Here is a 26,683-nt window from a genome sequence, read left to right on the forward strand (position 1 = left end):
CTATCCAAGTACAACCTGTTTATTACCAGCTGATGAATTTCCAGACCAGAGCAGAACCATTTTAGCAACGGACTGCAGACATGTTTGAGGATGTTCAGGCACAAGTCAACATCATGTTTGGTTTCAGTGAGAGAGAGCAAGATAGAGACAGAGAGAGAGAGAGATAACTAGCTAGCTAAAAGATCACTAGCTAGCCAGAAATAGAAAGAGTGAGATTGAGAGAGAGAGATAGTTAACGAGCAAGCTAGGTAACTAACATATAGCTAACTAGCTAGAGAGAGAAAGAGTGAGAGCGAGATAGTTAACTAGCTAGCTAGGTAGCTAACATAGCTAGCTAGTTGGCGAAACAGAGAGGGAGTTAACTAGCTAACTATCTAACAGATAGCTAGCTAAAAGATAACTAGCTAGCTAGAGAGAGAAAGAGTGCGACAGAGAGAAAAAGAGAGAGCAAGTAAGTTAATTAGCTAGCTCGGTAGCTAACATATAGCTAGCTAGCGAGCTAGCTATCAGATAGCTAGCTAGCTACAGAGAGAGAGAAAGGGAAAATGAGAAATGGAGAAAACAAGAAGACGGGAAAAAGAGTAAAAGAGAGAAAGAGAGAGATAGAGAGATAGAGAGATTGAGAGATAGCTAACTTGCTGGCTAGCTGGATCGCTAGCTAGATAGCTATCTAGCTAGAAAGAGAACAATGGCGACAAAGAAAGAGTGAGAGTGTTAACTAGATAACAGATATAGCTAGCTAGAGAGAGAAAACGACAGAGTTAACTAGCTAGCTAGCCAACAGATAGCTAGCTAGCTAGCTAGAGCGAGAGTGAGAGAGAGAGAGAGAGAGAGAGAGAGAGAGAGAGAGAGAGAGAGAGAGAGAGAGAGAGAGAGAGAGAGAGAGAGAGAGAGAGAGAGAGAGAGAAAGTCAGATAGATATATAGCTGGCTAGCTAGCCAGCTATCTAGCTAGATGGCTTGAGAGCTATATAAATAGATAAATAGATAACTACTTGTCCACTTTTGTGAAAACCCCTCTCGTCGAGACTTGAGTCAACGAGTCACCAGATTTGGTTCAACATCGACTTGAACGACACGGCGCCATTGTTCCGAGCGCATCGTCGGAGGCCCCTCGCACGCATGACCTCATTCCTCCATCTCCCTGGGTGACTGCTGACTTCAGACATCAGAAACCAAGCGGGCTTAAGCTCACAAAATATTGACAGAGCACGGCGTGGACATGTCTGACATCCCACTTCAAACAGACGGGGTCTGACTCGTTAAAAGGACTGATGTTTTCCCAAAACACGCTGCTCCGGGACATCACTTCAAGTTTCTCTTCCTCTTTGAAGACAAGCTTTGGTTTACCGCCCGGTGACTCGTCTTGTAGCTCCATCGGTGGGGTTCAAAGCCTCCCCGCCGTTGTGAGGGCGGGGGATCAACCGATTCGGCGGTGGGCTTTCTTTGAGAACCCAAACACACGAGGCGTTTGGCCCGGCCCGGAGGTCTGTCTGTCTCTCTATCTCTCGCTAGCTAACTGGTAGCTAGCTAGTTAACTCTCTGTCTCTCTCTTTCTTTCTCTTGCTAGCTAGCTATCTATTAGCTACCTATTAAGTTTACACTTAGTCGTTCTCCTTCTAACTAGCTAGCTATCGGTTAGCTACATAGCTAGCTAGTGAACTCTCTCTCTAGCTAGCTGTTAGCTACGTAGCTAGCGGGTTAACTCTCTCTCTCTAACTGGCTAGCTGTTAGCTACATAAGTAGCTAGTTAACTCTCTCTCTCTAACTAGCTGTTAGCTACATAGCTAGCTAGTTAGTTAACTCTCCTCCCTCCAGTTTATTTATTTCATTACAATCCAATAGTTTATTATAATAATTTATTAGCTATCTAGTTGGCTGCCTATCTATTAGCTATCTAAAAGATAGCTAGCTGGCTGGCTATCTATTAGCTATCTAATGGCTAGCTAGCGAGTTGGCTGGCTATGTATTCGCTATCTATTAGTGAGCTAGCTAGTTTTTTTATTTATTTGAGTTATTCCGGGTTGAGTGAACGCTGGCGCATGTGGCCACCGCTGCTCACACACAGAAAAACTGATCCAGTGACTGTAAAGTGACCTTGAGAGTTTTGAAAGGCGCTTAGAAAAGAAATGTATTATTATTATTATTTTTAACTCTCTGTCTCTCTCTTTAGCTACCTAGCTAGTTAACACTGTCGTTCTGTTTCTACCTAGCGAGCTATGTGCTAGCTAGCTAGGGTTTTGAAAGGCGCTTAGAATTGAAATTATATTAACTCTCTCTCTCCCTCTCTAGCTAGCTAGCTGTTAGCTACATAGCTAGCTAGTTAACTCTCTTCCCCTCGCCTCCCCCAGTTTATTTCTTTCATTACAATCCAATAGCACATTTATTATAAATAAAATAAGGTATATTTTGTGTATTAAGGCTTATTTAGTAGAAAATTATGTTTTATGGGGACCTGGAACGGATTATTCTCATTTTTAATGGTTTCTTATGGGAAATAAATGTTTGGAAGATGAACCTTTTGCCTTACACACACTTTCTGGGAACCAATTAAGCTCGTGAGCTGAGGTATCACTGTATGTAGATTTTCTTTGGGTGCTCCGATATCCTTGGTTGTCTACATGTTGGTGCCCCGCGATTAGGAATAAGGATAGGAACACTTTTTATTGCATTCTTGCATTCTCAAGAACTTTTGTTAACCAGTGACAGGCCCAAGGTCAGTCAATGGTGTCGTGCCAGGTTTATGGTGCTCGTTTGTCTTGGCGATAAAGCCTCTTCCTCTTCTGACAACATTCCAAGATGGGGGCTCAACCAAGTGAAGGAAAGATGCCCGCGGTGCAAAAGGGAGCATGCGTCCGGCGCCGGAAAGGTGTAGAATCTGTGAGAAAAGCTTGCAGGAACGGCAAAGTTGAGCCTTTAGAGTTTTTCTCTGAATAGAAAATGTTAATTCTGCTGAAAAGGGGCAATAGTCTTTTTATGTATAATCCAAGAAGATTGGTGACTCCTTGCTGCCGTGAGCCATAATCGTGAGCCAAAAGAAACCCCAAACTGGATGTTAACCCGTTGATTTATGAGTCAAATAAATAATAATAATAATACATTTCATTTATACGCACCTTTCAAAACTCTCAAGGTCACTTTACAGTCACAGGATATTTTTTCTGTGGGTGAGCAGCGGAAGCCACAGGCGCCAGCATTCACTCAACGCGAAAGTAACTAAAATAGATAGAAAGCTAGCTATCTGGCTAGCTAGCCAATCGTTAGCCAACAGATACCTAGCTAAATAGCCAGCCAACTAGATAGCCAGCCAGCTAGCTAGCCAAGAAATGTAGCAAGGTAGATAGCTAGCTAGCCAGCCAGATAGCTAATAGATAGCAAATAGCTAGCAAATGTTATATATATATATATATATGTCTGAAATCTGAAATAACCTCTGCCTGGACACCCGGGGCATGCAACTTTTATGTCTTTTACAGAACGTCTTTGCCCGGGTGGCCGACAACTTTTTCAAGAAAAAATAAAAACAAAGATTTTTTTTCAAATCAAACGTTTGCATTATTTCGATTTCTAAATCTTCGTTTGGTTTGGAAATTTCGGAATTTCAGTTCGTTTGGCAATTTGCATACTCTACAGCCAATCAGAAGCCTGCATCGAATAACTTTGTGCTTCGGGGTGCATTTGCGGATTAATTTCCAAAGTAGACGCACAGAGAACACAAGAAAAATTGATAAGTGGTCAGGAATCCGGCCAAAACCTCAGCCCCAGAAGAAAGATTCAAAAGAAGCTAACAAAATGCATGACGCTACAAAACGTAAACGTACATTAAAAGCATCGTGGAAAGAGGAGTTCACATGGCTTGTAGAAGACGATGCAACGCAAACATTGCATTGTGCAACATGCCGAACAGTGTATGGACAAACGACAACTGCAGCAAAATCATCAGCAAGGGATATTTACGATAAATTAAGCAAGGGAGTATTTGTGGTAGGTACATCAATTACTTCATTTTGAAGTGTTGTTGTGTTATGTATTCTGATTATCAATCCTTAATACTTTGCAACAATTGTTTTTTTTATGCGATTAGTTGTCTTATTGTGTTTCAAGTTGTGAAAAATGGCGCAGGCAACTTTATGGGTGGGCAGGCAACTTTTCAGTGTTGTCTACCTTGGTGTCCCGTAACTTTTTGTCATGAGTTTCAGACACTGGTATAAGGCGCAGAGTCATCTTTTCGAGAAAATGAAAGCTTTTGGGTACACCCGAAGATACGGTACCTGGCCTGTTACAATTTCCAAGAGACCAAACACCTACAGAATTGCCTTTCTGGGTGGTGTTAAGCTAGTCACTTCTTTTCAGGCACCCACATAGTTCCCGAAAAATTGATATCCACCGTCTGGCGAGCTCGAGATGGACCGCTAAACTGTCCCACCTATTTGGACTCGAACCTAAACTACCTCCAATGAGGCGATTGGTTTCTTCAGTTCCACGACGACCACAAATAAAAGCAAAAAAATAAAAGCAAAATTTGAATCATTCACTTCAGAGAGTGAACCGACCCTACTGTCAAAGTCACAAGTTGACAACTATTTGGGTTTTCCCAATGCGGATGTCTTCTGTTTTTAACCGATTTTTTTCATACAAAAGAGCATCCAAGCGCAGACTCGACATTAGCTCCAAGACCTTCTCAATGAGATCCCCCAAGAGGCGTACCTGCCGGTGAAGACGTTGCATTACCAGGTTTGCTTGTGCTGGTTGAGATCTCTATGGTGCCATAGGCTGATTGATGCTCAAGCTCCGCTGTAGGTGTAACTGTCATCAGTTGAAGAGCTTCGGTCGTCTTCTCGACACTTTGCTGACCGCGTCCACGCCGGTTTTCCGCGGTCCCCGGCCCAGTACTGGCAATACTCTCAGTGGGTATTTTCCCACTACTCGTGGGAGTGCCAGTTTCCCCGTGATCCAGTAATGGGACCACAGTGGTGGTCCCAGTCCAGGACCAAAACCAAGAATCAGTGGAGACCACACACAGGGTCAACAAAATCACACAATGGGTCCTCATCGCGAGGACACTGTTCAACAGCACCGCCACCTGTGTGATCCTCAGACTCCTTGAGTGAACAGTGACATGTCCAGGCAGCCTCTTGACTCCACTCGCGTAAACCACACACACCCGCCAGTGTCTCTTACGCACGACTCGGTAGAGAAGACCAACCAAGAGGGCACTCCATTCAAAATAGTCAAAAGGGGGGGAGAGAATAGGAGGAGTTGTGCTCATCATTGGCTGCCCACACCGTATTTGCTCTAACGACTCCTCCTTCTTTTGTTCAAAATGAGCTCTTTGACCTTCCAATTACGGCAGCAATACTAATTCTGTCAGTTGTGAAAGCAAAGTGGGGGGACACCTGTTCCCCTGACTCACTCTCTGGAAAGCTTCTTCTAAAGACAAGACTTCAACTGCAAAGGGACGCACGCTGATTGCAGAATGACTTCAGAGTGTTGTCGGAGGTGTACAGGGGCCAGTCGAGGTATTCAAGTCTGAAGTGCTCTGACATCACAAGCAACTCGGGCTTGTCGTTCTTGTCTGGACCAGTTTATCACGCGGTGGTTGGGACGAGTTGACAGAGACCCTCAACATCAGCCATTCCAGACATCTTAAGATCCTTTCAGCAAAATGTTTCCATCACACCAAACGGAATGGTGAGCTTTTCAGAAACAAACACTGACACGCACGATCATGTACAAGGGGGCCCCACGGATGACGCCGGTCCTACCCAAGGACATTTTTAATTGAATCATTGACTTGACCGCGACACCTTTCCGACTTCTGGGCAAATTAGCCAAGACAGGAACTGGACTCAGTTGGATATTCAGGACCCGCTGCAATAATGCAGAACCTGACTTCCAATTGGGGGAGCGAGACAACTCAATGAACCGCGTCGTGGTTTGTCAGTGTGTTAACCTAAATCAACAAGGTGGTCTAACCAGTTAATAAACCTTAAGGTAATAATTACGGTACAGCGCCCGGTTGGTAATGATTGGCCTAAAACTGCAGAATCTGAAACGCTCAAAACTTTCTCCATTGACATGAACGTAGAGGAGCTGAGAGAGCTCCGTCTGAGGGTTCTCTCTTGAGAGGCTTTGTTCCCATGTGCACTTCTGCTAAATCCAGTTCAAATGTTGACCACTTGCCGAGGGGCCAGCTGCTTCTCCATGGGGCCAGCTAACGTCAACAGACAAAAACCATGTCGTCGCCTCACGCTCATGATTGTGATGACCCTCCAAGAGTTGGGATGTAACGGCATGAATTACCGTTTCAAAATGGTCCGTGGAAAATTTGGTTATGCAGTACTTGTAACTCATTTACTGCCAGACATGCAAAAATGTGTCCAGTCCAGTGCCAGGATTTTTTTCATTGTTACTTGAAATCCAGGACCCACAGAAAATTGAGTTTTAGGACTCCATAAAAATTCAATGCAGCTCAAGAAACTTTAGATTCTCTTCTTTCATCAGAAAAAAATAGTTAATTCCTAAATGATATGAGTCTGGAATTATCTGAGTTTGAAATAGGGGCGGTTGTACAAAATACAAAATACAATACATCCATATTGAAAGACACAGCGCTCTCACAACAGCTGAAGCTGGAATATAGCGCTAAAATGGACTCTCCCATCATCAGAAAAAAATGGTTAATTCCTAAATGATAAGAGTGTGGAGTTATATGAACTTCAAATGAGGGCGGCTGACGAGAATACATGCAATGCATCCATATTGGTTGATATAGCGCTTTAACAATAGCTGAAGCTGGAACATAGCACTAACATGGAAAAAAGGGAAATGCTGCCCCCTTGTGGAAGGGAAAACATTGCCAGATGTATGGCCAGCGCTTTATCAGCACTCAAGCATGAAAAAAACAAAACAAAACCGTAACAAATTTGGGAATGGCGCTCTTTGTCATATTTTCAATTCCCGGATAAATGTGTGAATGGTAGTGAATAGGTTAAAATGCATTAAGAGTAGCGAGTAATTTTGCTGTCCAGTTGAGAAATCAATAACGCTCGTTCTGGGTTTTTTTTTAATTTAAATTTTAAATTAATATTCAAAATGCCATTACTCATGAGCCGCTTTCCTGGGGCATCGCCCTTGGAAACCGACAGACTGAGCCCTGAGGGCTTTTTTTTAAGGAAGAATCATCCATCCTGTTGGGAAGAGACGGATCGCCGCAGGGATCCCCCCAAACCCCCACAGTCCTGCTCAGACAAGCAACAACAGCTTGTGAATAAGACACATTCCAGCACAACGGGGGGGGGGGGGGGGGTGTTCGGCCATCAACAGCGCAGGAGGGGCGAACGGCGTCCATTTTTAGGACCATGTCATCAAAAAGGCGGCAAAGTCACCTTCCCGCTGTATGTCTGCCTCGGACCTGGTGGCCAGGCTGGGTGAAGATCTGCCACCGTCTCACCAATCGGTGACACAGAAATTCATTCCGCATTCTATGAGATGGTGGCCTACGTTTGAAAAGGCTCCACAAACAACAAAGCGCCAAACACCAAAAAGCCGATTGAGGATGAAGGATGTGATGTGACAAGCTATCTCTTGGCTATCTATCCAGCTAGCTGGCTATCTATCCAGCTAGCTGGCTATCTATCCAGCTAGCTGGCTATCTATCCAGCTAGCTGGCTATCTCTTAGCTATCTATTAGTTATCTATCCAGCTAGCTGGTTATCTATTAGATATCTATCCAGCTAGCTGGCTATCTATTAGATATCTATCCAGCTATCTATTAGATCTCCAAACAAACACACACCTGGTGAAAATCAAACAGGACGTCCAGTTCATTCCACCTCCCCCCACCCCACGTCAATGCCAAGGAGCAACTGTCAACCGATCAAGCGCGCGGTCAAAATTGTGATCAGATGCCAAACGATATCATGTGAATATGCGCGGACATCTTCGGATTATTTTTTTTACGTGAACAAAATATGTACGTGTCAATCCAAAGGAGGTTAAAAGACCCCCCAAACAAGCCCCCACGCCCCGCGACCCCCACACAAACACACACCTCTTGACTCTGAAAGCCTTGAGCAAGTGAAGATGACATGTCGCGCTGTCTCCCCCAAGTGGCGCGTTGGGGAAACGCAGGTTGAAGACACTCAGCTGCTATTGTCAAACAGCGTCTTTCTTCACTTTGGCGGAAATGACTCACTGAGGTCCCCGATCTGCTCGAGTCATGCTAATTGGAGACATCCTTTTCACCAAAAGGACAACATCGACACCCCCACCACCACCACCACACCCTCAAAGTCTCATTACAAATGACACAGAGTGCCAAAAAGAACACAACTTTGGTTCTGACAGCTGTTCAGTCCAAAATCTTGAAGTCTAACATTTTGTTTCATTTAAAATGGCTTCATAGGTCCCTTTAACTCATTCACTGCCAGATGATATTTTCAACATTTAAGCTTGTAGTAGACACATTCCACCATGACGTCCCTGATCCGCTGCTGAAAAGGATGCTTTGATCCTCTACTTTTTTCATCTAGAACTGCCTCATGTCACAAAGAGGGTACAGCAAGTGCTGAAGAATGAATGACTCTCTGTGTCTTTGTGTTGTCATATTATTTGTTATTTAGTTTTGTTTTTTTTTTACGTTAAGATGACGCCGTGAGAGTGGCTGCCTTTCCAGCACCTCCTGTATTTTGTTTTTCTACTTCTTTCTTTCCTTTCCTATTCCTTTCATAACTTGGCTGCTGTGAAACAAAGGTACATCCAATCTAATCCAATAGATATCCAGCTAAGTAGCTAGCTAATAGATATCTAACAGATAGCCAGCTAGCTGGATAGATAGCTAATTTATAGCCAGGTAGCTGAATAGACAGCTAATTGATAGCCAGCTAGCTGAATAGACAGCTAATAGATAATCGATAGATCGATAGAATAGTTTTTCTACTTCATTCTTTCCTTTCCTGCTGTGTTACTTCCGGGTAGAGTGAACGCTGGCGCGAATGGCTGCCGTTGCTCACCCGCACAAAAAAAAGTTCTTATCCCGTGACTGTAAAGTGTCCTAGAGAGTTTTGAAAGGCGCTTAGAAATTATTAATTATTCATTTTATAGAACATCACCGGACCTCAGTTTTCCTACCGGGCAAACAGGTCTGTGGAGGATGCAGTCAACATCGGACTGCACCACATCCTCGACCACCTCGACAACGCAAGGATCCTGTTTGTGGACTACAGCTCTGCGTTCAATACCATCATCCCAGAATTCCTCATCCCAAAACCTCTCCAGCTTGGTGTGTCCCTTACAATCATCCAGTGAATCCTCAGCTTCCTGAGAGGACGACACAACAGGTCAGACTGGGAAAAATATCATCCTCAACACGAACCACGAGCCCCGCAGGGATGCGTCCTCTCTCCATTGCTCTTCTCTCTCTGCACGAACGACTGCACCTCAACGCACCCAGCTGTCAAATTCATAAAGTTCGCAGGCGACAACACGGTCATCGGTCTCATCAAAGATGGCGACGAGTCTGCGTACCGAGAACAAGTGGAGCAGCTGGAGCTCTGGTGCAGCCGTCACAACTTGGAGCTGAACACGCTCAAGACAGTCGAAATTATCGTGGACTTCAGGAAACATCCATCACCACAGCTAGCCCCCACACTATCCAACTGCCTCGTGCCAACCGTTGAGACCTTCAAGTTCCTGAGAATCCCAGTCTCCCAGGACATGAAGTGGGAGGTCAACACCAACTCTATCCTGAGAAAGGCCCAACAGAGAATGTACTTCCTGGGGCTGCTAAAGAAGCATGGCCTGCCACAGGAGGGGCTGCAACATTTCTACACGGCTGTCATCGAATCCATCCTGTGTTCTTCCATCACCATTTGGTTCCAAAAATGGACAAAATCCGACTTCAATGGACAGTTAGGACGGCGGAAAAAAATCATTGGCACTGCCCTACCCACTCCCGAGGACTTGCATACTGCAAGAATCCAAACTAGGGCGCGGAAAATCCTACTGGACCCTCCGCACCCTGCCCACCACCTTTTCCAGCTACTCCCCTCAGGCAGGCGCTACTGATCGATGCGCACCAAATCCAGCAGACATTTAAATAGCTTCTTCCCCCAAGCCATTAACTCTTTAAACAGTAGCCCAAATGGAACTGTATAGTGCCTCTGCAATTTTTTGATGATGATACTAGTGCAGCGTGTTATACCGGAAACAAATTCCTTGTGTGTTCTACATACTTGGCAATAAAGATGATTCTGATTCTGAATAAATGTATTATTATTATTATTATTATTATTATACAAAGCGGGAAAAAAGGTGAGGACCATACGTAAAATCACGATACAGTGATACCTCGGTTTATGAACCCCTTGGCTTACGAACTTTTGGGTTTACGAATGTTACATTTATGAACATTTTACCTTGGTATACGAACTTTACCTTAGCATACGAACTTTTTTCGTGCACGGAGCTGCCTCAATGAGTGATGTGTCGTTCGCGAACGAGCCCGTTCTTCTAACAACAAAATGGCAGCCGACTGTTTTTGTCCTCTATTCCCCGCCCCCAGTTTTCGGTTAAAGCCACGTGATTGGTCAAGAACGCAGCAGTGAGGGGAGGTGGTTTAAACATTAAAGAGACAGGCAGACAACACTGAGAGAGTTTCAACTTTTATAGTTCAAAGGCAGAGTGTAGACTGTAAGGTTAAAATATCCTATCAATCAGGCTCCACAAATAACCCGCACAACCCGTCTATACACTTGATGCAAAAAGCTATCAACCCAGCTAAACAGAACACAATTGATGAGGAAGTAGGTAAAATTATCACAGAGAAAGCACCTGCAAGGGATCATTCGATAAGATGGTGAAAGAAGAAGGCTATGTTCCTCATCAAGTGTTTAATGCTGATGAAACCGGCCACTCCATTCCATCAAGCCATCAACGACCATCACAAAGGTAAATAAAACGACTTTATTATACAGTACAGTTTATTTCTTTAATTATAATACCATAGCGCATTTATTATACATAAAATAAGGTATATTTTGTGTAGTTTTAAGGCTTAGAAAATTATAAAGTAGAAATTTGTTTTATGGGGACCTGGGAACGGATTATTCTCATTTTAATTGTTTCCTATGGGAAATTAATTTTTGGGATACACAGTTTTCGCCTTACACACTCCGTATGGGAACCAATTAAGTTCGTAAGCCAAGGTATCACTGTAATATATTCATGAATGGCAATGAATGAGTTAAAACTTGGGATTTATAACGCATACACAAAAAATTATTTTCCAATCAGTCAAGAGTGTTTGAAATGCCAAGGCTTCCATGCCGCTTTGACAAATCATTTACCCACTTTTTTTCATCTCACGGAGCGCGACTCTCCCAAACCTGGAATCCAGACCGGGGTGGAAATAAGAGCAAAGGTGACCGCAGCGGCCATTCGGATTTTGCCTACAAGCTTTGAAAGGCTGTGAAAGGGACACTTAACTCATTCGCTGCCATTCACCAATTGATTCGGGAATTGAAAAGGATAATGTGGAGCGTGATTCCCGAATTTGTTGGGGTTTTTGAGTTTTTCATGCTTGGGTGCCGATAAAGCGCTGGTCAGACCTCTGGCAAGGTTTTTTTCATTTCCACGAGGGTGCAACATTTGCCTTTTCTTTCATTGTTAGCGCTGTGTTCCAGCTTCAGCTGTTGTTAAAGTGCTATATCAATCAATATGTATTGTATATTGTACATTCGGCCCCATTTCAAGCTGAGATAACTCCAGACCCATATAACTTAGGAATTAACATTTTTTTTGTCTGATGAGAAGAAGAGAGTCTACGGTTTCTAATGCTGAACTGAATGTTTATGTAGTCCCAAAACTGAATATTCTGTGGGTCCTGGAATTTGAGTGACAATGACAAAAACCCTGGCACTGGAGTGGACACTTATACACATCGTCTGCCAGTCAATTAGTTAATTAACAAAACAAATAAATAAGCTTCCATTCATTCAACGGACAGTTAGGACGGCGGAAAAAAAATCATTGGCACCTTAGCCATTCACGATGACTTGCACACTGCAAGAATTGGTGCGGAAAATCCTACTGGACCCTCCGCACCCTGCCCACCACCTTTTCCAGGTACAGTGATACCTCAGTTTACGAACCCCTTGGCTTACGAACTTTTTGGTTTACAAAAGTTAATTTTATGAAAATTTTACATTGCCATACAAACTATTTTTCGGGATACACACGAAGCTGCCACAATGAGTGATGTGTCGTTCGCGAACGAGCCCATTCTCCTCACAAGAAAATGGCAGCCGACTGTTTTTGTCCTCTATTCCCCGCCCCCAGTCTTCGGTTAAAGCCACGTGATTGGTCAAGAACGCAGCAGTGGGAGGAGGGCGGGGTTACAGACAGAGAGTGAAGCCATTCTCCAAAAAAGAATATGGCAGCCGACATTTTTTTGCCCTCTATTCCCCGCCCCCAGTCTTCGGTTAAAGCCACGTGATTGGTCAAGAACGCAGCAGTGAGGGGAGGTGGTTTAAACATTAAAGAGACAGGCAGGCGACAGAGTGAGAGTGACAAAAGGGATAGAAAACAGTGAAATTTTGACTTGTTTCAACTTTGATAGTTCAAAGGCAGAGTGTTGAGTGCAAGGTTAAAATATCCCATCAATCAGACTCCACAAATAGCCCGTACACGCCACCTGTACACTTGATGCAAAAAGCTATCAACCCAACTAAACATAACACAATTGATGAGGAACTAGGTAAAATTATCGCAGAGAAAGCACCTACAAGGGATCATTGCTCAAGATGGTGAAAGAAGGTTACGTTCCTCATCAAGTGTTTAATGCTGATGAAACCGGCCACACCATTCCATCAAGCCATCAACGACCATCATGAAGGTAAATAAAACAACTTTATTATATAGTACAGTTTATTTCTTTAATTGTAATACCATAGCACATTTATTATACATAAAATAAGGTATATTTGTGTAGTTTTAATTAAGGCTTAGAAAAGTAGAAAGTAAAAAATTATGTTTTATGGGGACCTGGGAACGGATTATTCTCATTTTAACGGTTTCCTATGGGAAATTAATATTTGGATACACACTTTACGCCTTACACACTGTCTGGGAACCGATTAAGTTCGTAAGCCAAGGTATCACTGTACTCCCCTCAGGCAGGCGCGACCAATCCATGCGCACCAAATCCAGCAGACATTTAAATAGCTTCTCTCCCCGTCGCCATCAATGTTCTAAACAGTAACCCAAATAGAACTGTATTTGCAATTTTTTTAGGATGATACTAGTGCAGCGTGTTCTACCGGAGACAAATTCCTTGTGTGTGATCTACATCCTTGGTAATAAAGATGATTCTGATTAGCATGTAGGCAAAATACGCTTCCGAAGTGGAAAGTTACGAATTGAAGTCATCCCGATTTTTCACATCAACATAGTTGAAAAGAGCTAATTAGCTTCAGTGTTGAGAGGTTCCAATCCAAGATTACCCTCCTCACCTCTCTTTGATTTTGAAGTGGTATGTTTGCACATACAGTGAGACCTCAACTTACGAACTTAATTGGTTCCCAGACAGAGTGTCTAAGGCGAAAAAGTGTGTATCTCAAAAAACAAATTCCCATAGGAAACCATTAAAATGGGAATAATCCGTTCCCGGGTTTCCATTAAATATACTTTTCAACTAAATAAGCCTTAAAACTACACACAGCATACCTTATTCTATGTATAATAAATGTGCTATTGTATTATAATGAAAGAAATACACTGAATTGTATCATAAAGTCATTTTATTTACATTTGTGATGGTCATTGATGGCTTGATGGAATGGCGTTGGAGGTCCAAGGTCAAAGGGAATTGCTGTTTGGAAAGAGAGGCACATTACATGAGGACTGTAATTAAAGAAATAAACTGTGCTGTAAAATAAAGTTTTATTTACCTTTTTGATGGTTGTTGATGGCTTATGGAAGGAGAGTCACCTTCCATAAGGACTGTTGGTAACTTAACCTCTGGTGCTGTTCGGTCGTGTGCTTCCGCCGAAGATCACTCCGCCAGCCGTGGTGGGTGTGTATTATGAAAATAGTGCTTATTATAAGGTTTAATTTTCATAAATTTGACGTTTGTAAGACGAAAAGTTTGTAAGATAAGGTGTTTGTAAGTTGAGGTCTCACTGTAGTCTGTCACTCAATGAGTTAAAGTTATTGACTGCGGCATGACCCCCCTTACCTCCACCTAATGCCCTCCCCAAATGCCGAGATGAGTGACGTGTTTCACCGCCGTCGAACCGGCGACCCCACAGATCAATCGGAAACTTCTCAACTTGCAACCAGATGGAAGGCAAATCCAGATGTTGAACGAGAACGTCCGTTGACGCCAAAGGGATTAGCATCGAGATTCACAGTAGCCTTGAGTTAAAAGTCGGAATTTAGAGTTAAAAGTTGGAATTCTGAGTTAAAATTCGCAATTCTGAGTTAAAAGTCATAATTCTGAGTTATAAGTCGCAATTCTGAGTTAAAACTCAGAATTTTGAGTTAAAAGTCGGACTTTTGAGTTAAAAGTCGGAATTTTGAGTTAAAAGTCGCAATTCTGAGTTAGAACTCAGAATTTTGAGTTAAAAGTCAGAATTCTGAGTTAAAAGTTGGAATTCTGAGTTAAAAGTTGGAATTCTGAGTTAAAATGCGGAATTCTGAGTCAAATGTGTGTGAGTTACTTCCGGGTTGAGCAAACGCTCGTGCGTCTGGCTGCCGCTGCTCACCCGCAGAAAAACATTTTTGTTCTTATCCTGTGACTGTAAAGTGTCCTTGGGAGTTTTGAAAGGCGCTTCTCAAATGAATGTATTAATATTATTATTATTATTATTATTAGTCTGGTTTTCATTTGGAGGGGGTGGCGTGTCCCCCCCCCTCCCACCCTCGAAACGTGATGCATAGGAAGCAGCGCCATCAGAATAAAATCCGAAAAGTTGCTTTGAAGCTTGGCCGCAGACACGACTTAACATTTCCCCGACATGACTTCCTCTGCCGGAAAAACATGTGACGGCAAGATGTTCAATTCGGAGCCTCGAGGGGTAAAAAAAAATACAAAATACAGTGATACGTCGGCTTACGAACGCTTTAGCTAATGAACTTTTTGCCTTATGAACATTAAATTCGCCAGAATATAATCTTGGCATACAAACTAGTTTTCGGGAAACACACGGAGCTCCACAATGGCTGGCGGACTTGTTTTCGGCGGAAGAAGACGAAACCACACGGTCGAACAGCTCCACCATGGCTGCCGGACTACTTTTCCACACCCACTTTCTTTGAGTGCACTCAGTGCAGACGTGGTTTGTTACCGAGTGGAGTACTTTCGCTTTTTTTGGGACCGAAAAAGACCCCACCACAGGCTAGCGTTCAGCCGAAGAGGACACAAAACAAAATGACGGTCGAGCAGAAGAAGGAGATCATCAAAAAACACCAACGAGGTGTGCGTTTGTGTGACTTAGCGTCCAAGTACCAGTACGCTAAGTCGACCATTTCTACGTGTGGCTAAGGGTGTTTCTGTGTTGTCTAAGCAACGGTCTCAGGCAATAGAAGAGGTTGAAAAACTTTGGAGTAACGAAAAGCAGCTAGCAGGGGACTGTGTGAGTGAGGGTATTATCGCCGAGAAAGCATGGCAACTTCACTTGGATATCATTAAGAGGCAACTACATCAACGACCATCACAAGGGCAATAAAACCACTTTATTAAAGAGTACATTTCTTTAATTACAATACAATAGCAAATTTATTATCCATAAAATAAGGTATATTTGTGTAGTTTTAAGGCTTATTTAGTAGAAAATTGTGTTTCATGGGAACCGATTATTCTCATTTTTAATGGTTTCCTATGGGAAATTAATGTTTGCAAGACACACTTTTCACCTTACACACACTTTCTGGGAACCAATTACGTTTGTAAGCTGAGGTATCACCGTATATAAAAAATAGAACGGGATTTCCAAAAAAGAGAATTGAAATTCAGCAGCTTTCGGAGGGAAAAACATCGAACAACGGGAGGAAATGATACGCGTACCCAAAGGAACTTCCTCAGCAGAAGCCATTGTTGGAAAACGGCCATGTCATCATCATCTTGATGACTTTTTTTTTGCGAATCACATCAAAAGAGGAGAACAAAAACAGGACACTTTGCATCTGGAGGCAAGGCGCCATTTCCTTGGGCAGCCGTGCAAAGGCGGCGCATTTCCCAGTTTTTATCATCCAGATCTGGATGGCGCCACGTTTCTTGAAATTCAATCAAAAGAAAAGAAAATGCCGTTTGAAAAAGAAAATTAGTGGCGCTGGCGATACCCTTAGCATGGTTGTTCATCTTTTTCGTTTGACGGGCGTCGACGGTAAAAAACTAGATGTTGAAAGGGCTGCTTTTCAATTTGAATTGTTGGTTTGGACTTTAGCAAGCATCATAGCATGTGACATGCTTGATTTGCTTTCGCGGGCCAAATAAAATGATGTGGTGGCCCAGATTTGGCCCCTGGGCCTTTACTTTGACACCTGTGATGTCAGGGATTAGCCAGCTAGCTAGAAAGACACTAGCTATCTCAATCGCTAGCTAGCTCGATCGCTAGCTAGTTTGAGCACTAGCTAGTTTGATCACTAGCTGGCTTGATCGCTAGCTACTTTGATCACTAGCTGGCTCGATCGCTAGCTAGCTCGATCACTAGCTGGCTTGATAGATGGGCATGGAATTTCACAAATTTGATTTGCAAATTTGATTGCTATCTAGCTTGATCGCTAACTAGCCTGATTGCTAGCTATCTCAATTACTAGCTCGCTGAATGCTAGCTAGCTTGATTTCTAGCTAGTTTGATCGCTAGCTAGTGTCTTTATAGCTAGCTGGCTAATCCTTTACATTACCAGTGTCAAAGTCAAGGCCCAGGGGCCAAATCTGGCCCACCACATCATTTTATTTGGCCCAAAACAGCAAATCAAATTTGTGAAATTACCTGCCCATCTATTCAGCCATCTAGTGATCTAGCTAACTGCCATTCGAGCTAGCAATCGAGCCAGCTAGTAATCAAACTACCTAGTGATTAAAATAGCTAGTGAGCAAGCCAGCTAGCAGGCGATCAAGCTAGCTAGCAATCAAGTTACCTAGCTAACAATCGAGCTAGCTAGTAATTGAGCTAGCTAGCTCGATCACTAACTAGCTTGATTGATAACTAGCTCAATTACTATCTAGCTCGATTGCTAGCTAGCTAACTCGGTTGCTAGCTAGGTTGATCGCTAGCTAGCTAGTTTGATCACTAGTTAGTTCGATCACGAGCTGGCTTGAATGATGGGAATGGAACTTTCACAAATTTGATTTGCTTTTGCGGGCCAAATAAAATGAAGTGGTGGGCCAGATTTGGCCCCTGTGCCTTGATTTTGACACAGGTAATGTAAATGATTAGCCAGATAGCTATAAAGACACTTGCTAGCTCGATCGCTAGCTAGCTCGATTGCTAGGTAGCTCAATTACTAGTTAGCTAGATTGCTAGCTAGCTAACTCGATTGCTAGCTGGCAAAATCGATGAGCATGGCATTTCGCAAGTTTGATTGAGTTTTGCGGGCGGAATAAAGTGATGTGGCGGGCCAGATTTGGCCCCCAGCCTTGACTAACTTGAAAGAGAGCTATCAAGCTCGCTAGCAACAACCACAAGCCCTCTCCCTCCCAGCGTATATTTGGCCATTTGTCCATTGAATAATAATATTAATAATAATAATAATAATACATTTCTAAGCGCCTTCCAAAACTCTCAAGGTCACTTTACAGTAACAGGACAAGTTTTTCTGTGGGTGAGCAGCGGCAGACACACGCGCCAGCGTTCACTCAACCCGAAAGTAACACAAATAGATAGAAAGCTAGCTCTCTAGCTAATAAATAGCTAATAGCTAGATAGATAGATAGATAGCTAAATAGCTAGATAACAAATAGAGAGCTAGCTAGCCAGCTAGATAGCAAAGAGTGAGTTAGCTTGCCAGCAAGATAGCAAAACGAGAGCTAGCTAGCAAGCTAGATAGCAAATAGAGAACTTATGTTTATATAATTATATTATTGTTAATTATACCTATTTAATACTCTGTTTTAATTTTATTTTGCAAGAGTCCCACCAACAACAATGTCACAATCATTAGCGTAGCTATTAGAATATTGTTGAAACGAAATGGATCCCGGGACTTTCTTTGCTTGATGACTCAGCGGAAAAGAGTGTGGCGGAAAAAAACAAAAACAATCTAATCAAATGAGTTTGGAACAAAAGAGGGGAAAAAGCATTTTATTTAGGAGTGGGTGTGATGGACTTCACATGTGTCAACATTTGTGACGCGGTCCAAAAAATTGCAGAACGTGTAGGAGGACAGCTAAGATTCTGATAGCATGCGTCATCTGCGAGCGAGCGGCCACCGCCAGGCCATAATAACTTCCGCAGATTTCCTGCATCCTCTCATGTTGCGCGCTAAAAACAACATTGGAAAAACGACGGGACGGGAGACTTTGGGAGACCATAATTTGGACATTAGCATTTTTGCGCTACTCCAAAAACACGACGCAGACAATCAAAGTGGGGCCCAGCCAGACTGTAACAAACCCCAAAAACGTGGTGGACAACATCAGCAAGTCACGTCCGGATATCTTGAAAGCCTGCTCGCGCTATTATTTTGTCTTTAGGACCTGCGCAAGTTAGCATTTAGCATAAAATACGAGCTTTGACGTGGAACGCCATTCCCAAATTTGTTCTGTTTTGTTTTTTTTGTCATGCTTGGGTGGCGATAAAGCCCTGGTCAAACCTCTGGAAAAGTTTTTTTTTTTCCTTTCCACGAAGGGGCAGCATTTGGCTTTGGCCCATCTTAGCGCATTACAGAATCAGCTGTTGTTAAAGCGCTACATAAACCATTAATTATGGATTGTATTTTGTACACCCGCCCCCATTTCAAGCTCAGATAACTCCAGACCCATATCACTTAGGAATCAACTCTTTTTTTTATGATGAAAGAAGAGAGTCTAAGGTTTCTTACACTGCATTGGGTTTTATGCAGTTCTAAAAGTCAATACAGGTAACATCCGACTTATGACCGGCCCGACTTACGACCACGACCTCCATATGCTATTTTAAAAAAATGTAATTGTACGCCAACGCGCTAGCAGGCCAGCAACGCGTACAACAATTTTGGCTAGCCGGCATCCCACTCTCGCACAGCAATCGACCGTGTGATGGCACCAGAGGGGGGGGGGGGGGGGGGGTGTTGTGAGTCATTTCGCCTCCAAGTCTCTATTCAACATTTTGAATGGATTTTGACTTGCGACCATTTTGACTTACGACCGTTTGGTCGGAACGGAACTTGGTCGTAAGTTGAATGTTATCTGTATTCTGTGGTTCCTGGAATTCAAGTGACAATGACAAAAACCCTGGCACTGGAGTGGACACATTTTTGCACTTCGTCTGACCGTGAAGGAGTTAAAATCCACGTGGCAAGCTGGTAGATGACTGTCAAGATGGGGCTGGGCCGCCTCCTTTCATCCCTTCACATGAAACATAAGGCAACGCAACTTAAAGGCCAAAGTGCAGAGGCACAAGCGCCGCCGTGAATGATGTGGCGAGGAAATTGCTACCTGCAACTCGTCATCCACGGGAAAAACATCCGGAAAAATATTAGACGCCCTACACGTTTTCCACATCCTGATCTTCTGTGTTTTTTTTTCGTTTCGATTCGTTTTGACCTGAAAAGTCCGCCAGGTTTTGATACCAGGAAGTAAAAAAAAAGACATTTTATGTACAAACTTCCACTTAATGTCATGTATTTTAGCACTTTTTTGTAACAGTTGAAGAGAACTAATTCTTTTGTTGATTGTCGACATTTTAGAAAAAAAAGGTAGGTAATCGGCATTTTAGATTTTTTTTTTGTATTTTATTTTGAAAATCACCATTTTAGAAAATTGCATATCAAAATTACATTGACATTGAAAAGTGAAATTGAATATTCACTATACATCATTTTAGCACTAACTTTTTTGTAACAGTTTAAGAGAAGTACAGTGATACCTTGGCTTACAAACATAATTGGTTCCCAGAAAGAGTGTGTAAGGCGAAAAGTGTGTATCCCAAAAAATAATTTCCCATAGGAAACCATTAAAATGAGAATAATCCGTTCCCAGGTCCCCATAAAATATAATTTGACGCTTTAAGGCCAGGCTAGTTCGATCGCTAGCTAGCTCGATCACTAACTAGCTATCCCAACTAGCGCGATTGCTAGCTAGCTTGATCGCTACCTAGCTAGGTTGATCACTAGCAATTTTGATCACTAGCTGGCTCGATTGCTAGCTAGTTTGATCACTAGCTGGCTCGATCGCTAGCTAGCTCGATCACTAGCTGGCTTGAATAATGGGCATAGAATTTTCACAAATTTGATTTGATTTTGCGGGCCAAATAAAATGAAGTGGACTTTGGAAAAACGACCCCCAAAAAAATGTCGGCAGTGGGACACTGACAGACAAGATTACAAAACAAAGTTTATCTGCATTTCATTTGACTTAGAGGTATGAAGTAGACAGCCATTGTCTGCGCAGGAGCATTCTACACAAGCCGGGACCATTCACCAAGGCGACGTCAGAGTGGGGGTGCGTATGGGGGCGATTTCAACTTCAGCTATTTCCATTAAAGGACAACCGACACCATTTTTTTTGTTTCCTAACTGAGATCAGAAAAACGCTTTATAGCATCTAAAATACCCAAAACATGCAGGCTGATATTTTTAGTCAAATGCAAAACACCAATACAAATGACTTAAAGTTCCAAAATCTGCAAAAAAATTGAGCTGCGAATTGGGCATTTTCAGAAAGTCCCACCCCCAATTCGTGACGTCACGCCAAGATGTCTTGCATTGCTAGTGAATCATAACAATGGCTTCAGACTCGGAGAATATGCTTTCTTGTTACACATCCAGTTATGAATATGATTCAATAGTTCTGAAGAGGAAAGCATACATGTTTGCAATCGAGTAAAGAATTTATTTGTGCCATTTTGAGGCAACATTGGGGGAAAATCTCTCACCCAAAAAAAGAGGCACAAAATGGCGACATCCTGTGGCCACCTCCGTTTACACAGGCTGATAAATTCCTTATATGGCGCCTGGACGCCCTCTTCTGCCTTCTGGCGGCTTTTGGGTGCAACACGAGGTCCCCAGACCAAACAGGTACATCAAAATACATTGACGTGATGGAAAGACCGCTACAATGCGTCTTTTTTACGGTAAAGGGTGGTCCTTTAGTGACGTCACGTACGGACTCGTCACTAACTCAAAAACAAGACTTCCTGAATATTCAGCGCAAGTCTTAAAACGTAAAATATAGCTACAGTATAGTCTCGTTATATCGATATCGGATATATCGATAGTCCCGGTTATATCGATACCATTTCTATGCACGCAAGGAGAAAATTACATGCGCGCAGGGTCGGATATATCGATAGTCCCGGTTATATCGATATTTTTCGGACTCCCGAGAATATCGATATAACGAGACTTTACTGTATATGCGGTGGAATCTTTGTAAAATACGCTCAGTAGAAGTCATTTTACAAATTATGGACACAACTTGTCCGGAGACGTCGGTTGTCCTTTAAAGTTGACCAAAACTGCCACAAAATCAGCTCTGGAACTGGGCAGATTCAGGAAGTCCCGCCCCCTTGTTCATGACGTCACCATTGGTCACACACTGCCTTGCTCCAGAATCAAAACAATGGCTTCAGAGATTTCAGATTCGGAAAAAGATGCTTTCTTGTTACTCATCCAGTTCTGAATATGATTCAAATAGTTCCGAAGAGGAAAGCATAAATGTTTGCAATCGATTAAAGAAGTCCTTCCGTATCAATTCGAGCCGTCAGGACTCCAATGTAGCGTCCCAGAAAATGCACAAGATGGCACCCAAGCTCCGTAGGAAATAGGCTGATTTGTCTGCTGGGAATTTGTGTTAACTAGTATCAAATAGTAGTCTTGGTGCAACACGCAACAATTCACCATCGCGTTATTTACATGTTTTCCTTCTAAATTCGCCAGCAACACGGATCAACACGATGTTTTCAGACCAAACAAAGTACCCAAAATGCATTGTGTGTCGCTTTCTCGATCAGGGGCGTTCCTGACGTGACGTCACGTCAGGCATCGTCATCAACTCGAAAACAAGACTTCCTGAATATTCAGTGCCAGTCTTAAAATGTCAAACATAGCTATATGCGGTGGAATCATTGTAAAATACACTCAGTAGAAGTCATTTGCAGTGATTTTTGAAATTATGGACGCAACTTGTCCGGTGGTGTCAGTTGTCCTTTAAGGGGGCGGGGGGGCGCAAACGAGGATAAAGCCAAAAGTTGCAAACCGGGCAGATTTCAGACACAAATGACTGACATGCTCGTCAATTTGCGTTTTAGCCCTGGAGGCTTCCAGGTAACAAACGTCTGGTTTGATATTCGGTGAGCCGCATCTTTCGTTTCAAAGCCAAACAAGCCAAGACGGCTCAGACAAAATGTGAAAAAAAGCCCAGGAGGTTAAAAAAAAAGTTCACAGGTTTACAGATGACAATTTGACAAGCTGAGGTGGGAATTTTATGACGGGGCATAAAGGTGCCAGTCATAAATCAGCAGCGCAGAAGCAAGAGGGTGATCTCACTCTCATATTTTACCTTTTCATTTATTTTTCATTTATTTTTTCATAGTGAACTGAATTTGACAAAGCCGTTTCAGTTTAAAAGGGGCAACAATAGTCATGGTGGCATTTGTGATTCATGGCGTATTTTTGCCATGTTTGAGAGTGACGGGACCCATCACCCCATGGTGACCCCTATTGTCACTTTTTAAAGACAGGGATTGGGAAATGCAGTGATACCTTGGCTTACGAACTTAATTGGCTCCCAGACAGTGTGTGTAAGGCGAAAAGTGTCTATCCCAAAAATTAATTTCCCATAGAAAACCATTAAAATGAGAATAATCCGTTCCCAGGTCCCCATAAAACATAATTTTCTACTTTCTAATTTTAAATAAATTGACACCTACTGTAGTATGACGACATATATCCTTGGGTCTTCAGTAAGCCATTACTGAAGCTGCTGGCACAATATTACTGAATTACGTGCGAGCAGCCATAACTTTTTACTATGCATCGCGTCCTCCTGGAGCGTCAACTGGGAAGAGGGATTTCCTCCCCGACCACATACTCTACACAGCCAATCGTAAGCGAGGTCGGCGCCTCCTCCTCAGAGCGTCAACTGGGAAGACGGATTTCCTCCCAGCCCACATACTCTACGCAGCCAATCGTAAGCGATCTTGGTGGATCAGGGCCTGAACTCGTTGGCAACACTTCAGCATAGCCGGCCGGGCGCTGATTGGTCAGCATTAGTGTCCGTCGCGTGATCATCGCCCTTGAAACCTTCATTAGTTATTAATTATTTTGGCTGCCATTTTCTTGTTAGAACGGGCTCGTTCGCCAACGACACATCACTCATTGTGGCGCTCTGTGAGTATCCCAAAAATAGTTTGTATGGCAAGGTAAAATTTTCATAAATGTAACGTTCGTAAACCGAAAAGTTTGTAAACTATGGGGTTTGTAAACCGAGGTATCACTGTACAGTCAAAGCTGGGTTTTTGACCATAAGCCGTTCCAGAAAGCTGTTTCTAAAACCGATTTGGTGGAAAACTGAAACATTTCCCATAATAATCAATGTAAGCTTTATTTTATTTTTTAATCGATATTGAAAAATAAAGGCGTCGGTCACAATGAGACGCGACACCAGGAAGTCACGTAAAAGGAAGCGGAGGGGAGTCCAGTGGTGCATTCAGGTGCGCTACGTTAAATTGAGAACCCATTTTTGGTTGAATCGAGAACCCATTTTTGGTTCTAAACCAAGGCATTAAAAATAATAATAATTTTTCAGTCAAAAAAAACGAATTTGCCGAGTACCAAGACGCTTGATAACCCAGGTTGGACTGCAACAACACTAATATGTGAAAATGAGACGTGACACCAGGAAGTGACAAAAAAAGAAGCGGAGGGGAGTCCAGTGGTGCATTCAGGTGCGCTGAGTTGAATCGAGAACTCATTTTTTGTAATAAACTGAGGCATTAAAAAAAAAAAAGATTTTTGGGGGTTCAAAAACCGAATTGGTCGAGAACCGAGATGTTCGTAAACCCAAGTTTGAATGTAACAATTTTATTCAACAACACTAATGTGTCGGTGAAAATGAGACGTGACGCCAGGAAGTGATGTAAAAGGAAGCGGAGGGGAGTCCAGTGTCGCATTTAGGTGCGCTCAGTTAAACCGAGAACCCATTTGTGGTTGTAAACCGAGGTATTAAAAAAAAATGGGGGCAAAAACCGAATTGGTCGAGACCCGAGATGTTCGTAAACCCAGGTTTGAATGTAAAAACGTTATTCAACAACACTAATGCGCCGGTCACATCGGCTAGGAGTGAATGAGTTAAATTGTGGCTCTTTAAACACAGCAACGCACATATTGGGGGATCCCATTTTTAAGCATGAAGCGTAGAATGCTTCACGCTTGAAAATTGGAGATGGTTTGAAAAAAGGAAAAAAAGTCCTCAAAGAAGGAGAAAAGTCAAGACTTAACCTTTGGGGTCAAGCCCATCATGCGTCACGGGGTTGCAAAAAAAGGGAAGGAGGAGCCCCCCCCACCCCACGTACGTGCTGCGGCTCGTTGGCTTCATAAATCAAAAAGGGCCGACTTGGTCGCATTCCAAGACACATTCGTATCGTATGAAACTGAGAGCGGCCGCCGCCGCCTGGCCACCGCACGCCGTCCGCTGACAAACTTCTCAAACTAGCCGCATTCTTGACATTCTCCTGCCACTCATGCAGGACCATTGGAAAAAAGACTGAGGGGTGGGGTGTATAGTGAGAGGGGGGGGGTGAGACAAAAGTGACACTTTAACAAAGCCGCTCTTTGCCTACAAATGAAGCATTTTGGTAGAGGGCTGTGCAACAGAGAGAAACCTTGGAGGCTGAGCAGAAGTTGAAACCTTAACGAATCGCCCAAATGAATGAATGAATGAATGAATGAATGAATAACAAATCATCAAGCAAATAAATACACAAATAAATAAATCAATACATTTGAACAAACAAATAAAAACAAATCAACAAAAATAAATAAATAAATAAATAAAATAAGCGTGAACAAATGAATAAACATAAACATAAATAAATACAAATAAATAGGAACAAAAAAAAAAAAAAAATGAATAAATCAAATTAAACATAAACAAACAAACAAATAAATAAACAAACATTAATACATAAAAATGAATATGTACAAAAATAAATGTAAATAAATAAAACAAAAATAAATGTGAACAAATGAAGAAACAAACATAAATAAAAACAATAAAATAAAAACAAATAAATACATAAATGAATTAAATTAAACAAAAAACAAATAAACATCAGAATAAATAAACAAACATTAATAAATAAAAACAAATATGCACAAAAATAAAGAAAAAAATTAATAAAATAAATTTGAACAAATGACTAAACATAAACATAAATAAATAAAAATGACTAGGAACGAAAAAATATACCTAAATAAATACATAAAATAAACAAACAGACAAATAAATAAACATAAACAAATAAATAAACAAACATAAATAAATACATAAATATGCACAAAAATAAAAAAAATACATAAAAATAAAATACAAAAAATAAACGTGAACAAATGAATAAACATGAACATAAACAAATAAAAATAAATAGGAACAAACAATAAACATAAATAAATACATAAAAATAAAAATAAACAAATAAATAAACAAACAAACAAATAAACAAACAAAAATAAATATGCACAAACATGAATACATAAATAAAATAAACAAATACATAAAAATAAACGTGAACAAATGAATAAATAAATATAGACATAAATAAATAAAAATAAATGGGAACAAAAAAATAAACATAAATAAATAAAAATAAACATGTAAACAGGAGCAACCATATAAATAAATACATAAACACAAAGCAATAAATAAATAACTAAACATAAATAAGCAAACATAAACGTGAAGCAATAAATAAATCAACAAACAAAAATACATACAAATAAATGTGAAAAAGCATACATAAATAAATCCATCAATCAATCAATCAATCAATCAATCAATCAATCAATCAATCAATCAATCAATCAATCAAATGTATGGTAAGACATGAACGGCCACAGCCGAGCTTTTGACTCGCTTCACCTTCTGTTGACACTTTAATCTCCTTTAATGAATCGGCGCAACGCGAGAGGGTGACGTTATGCCGACGGGGATATCAGAGGCCACCCCGCCAACCACCCCATGCCCACTCCCTGCCACCCCCCCTTGCACACAGAAGATGAAGAGAAGCCAGAGTGACAAAGAGGCCTTTCATCCACCAGACAATATCAGGGCCGTCAATTAGTACGGAGAAGATTAGAGTCCAGGGTGCCGGAATTCAGTGCCCCCCCCCCCCCCCCCCTCGCACCCCTACCCAGCCTGCCTCTTTTGGGCACCAAGAAACCCCCTCATCAAATCATACTCCTGTTCTGTTTGAGCTCAACCGTGCACAGGCAGGTTATAATCCACGTGAAGGAGCTTTAGAGAGTCAGTGCGGCAACCTGAT

At 42.0% G+C, this 26,683-nt stretch overlaps 1 protein-coding gene across 3 annotated transcripts in view; it reads right to left on the reverse strand.

The window, feature by feature from the left end:
- Positions 1-26,683, reverse strand: part of col18a1a (collagen type XVIII alpha 1 chain a) — a 59,719-nt gene that overhangs the window by 25,052 nt on the left and 7,984 nt on the right. The window contains exon 1 of one of the 3 annotated variants that reach the window (XM_089002550.1): positions 4,707-5,067. The exons of the other annotated variants lie outside the window; for them this stretch is intronic. Within the exon in view, the coding sequence (XP_088858676.1) occupies positions 4,707-5,052 (346 nt within the window). The 5' untranslated portion in view covers positions 5,053-5,067. Of the gene's footprint in view, positions 1-4,706; positions 5,068-26,683 lie in introns of those variants that run through there. 3 annotated transcript variants of the gene reach the window in all.

Source organism: Hippocampus bargibanti, linkage group LG08, assembly GCF_051943395.1.
Source record: "Hippocampus bargibanti isolate YZ-2025 linkage group LG08, ASM5194339v1, whole genome shotgun sequence".
Lineage (NCBI taxonomy): Eukaryota > Metazoa > Chordata > Actinopteri > Syngnathiformes > Syngnathidae > Hippocampus > Hippocampus bargibanti.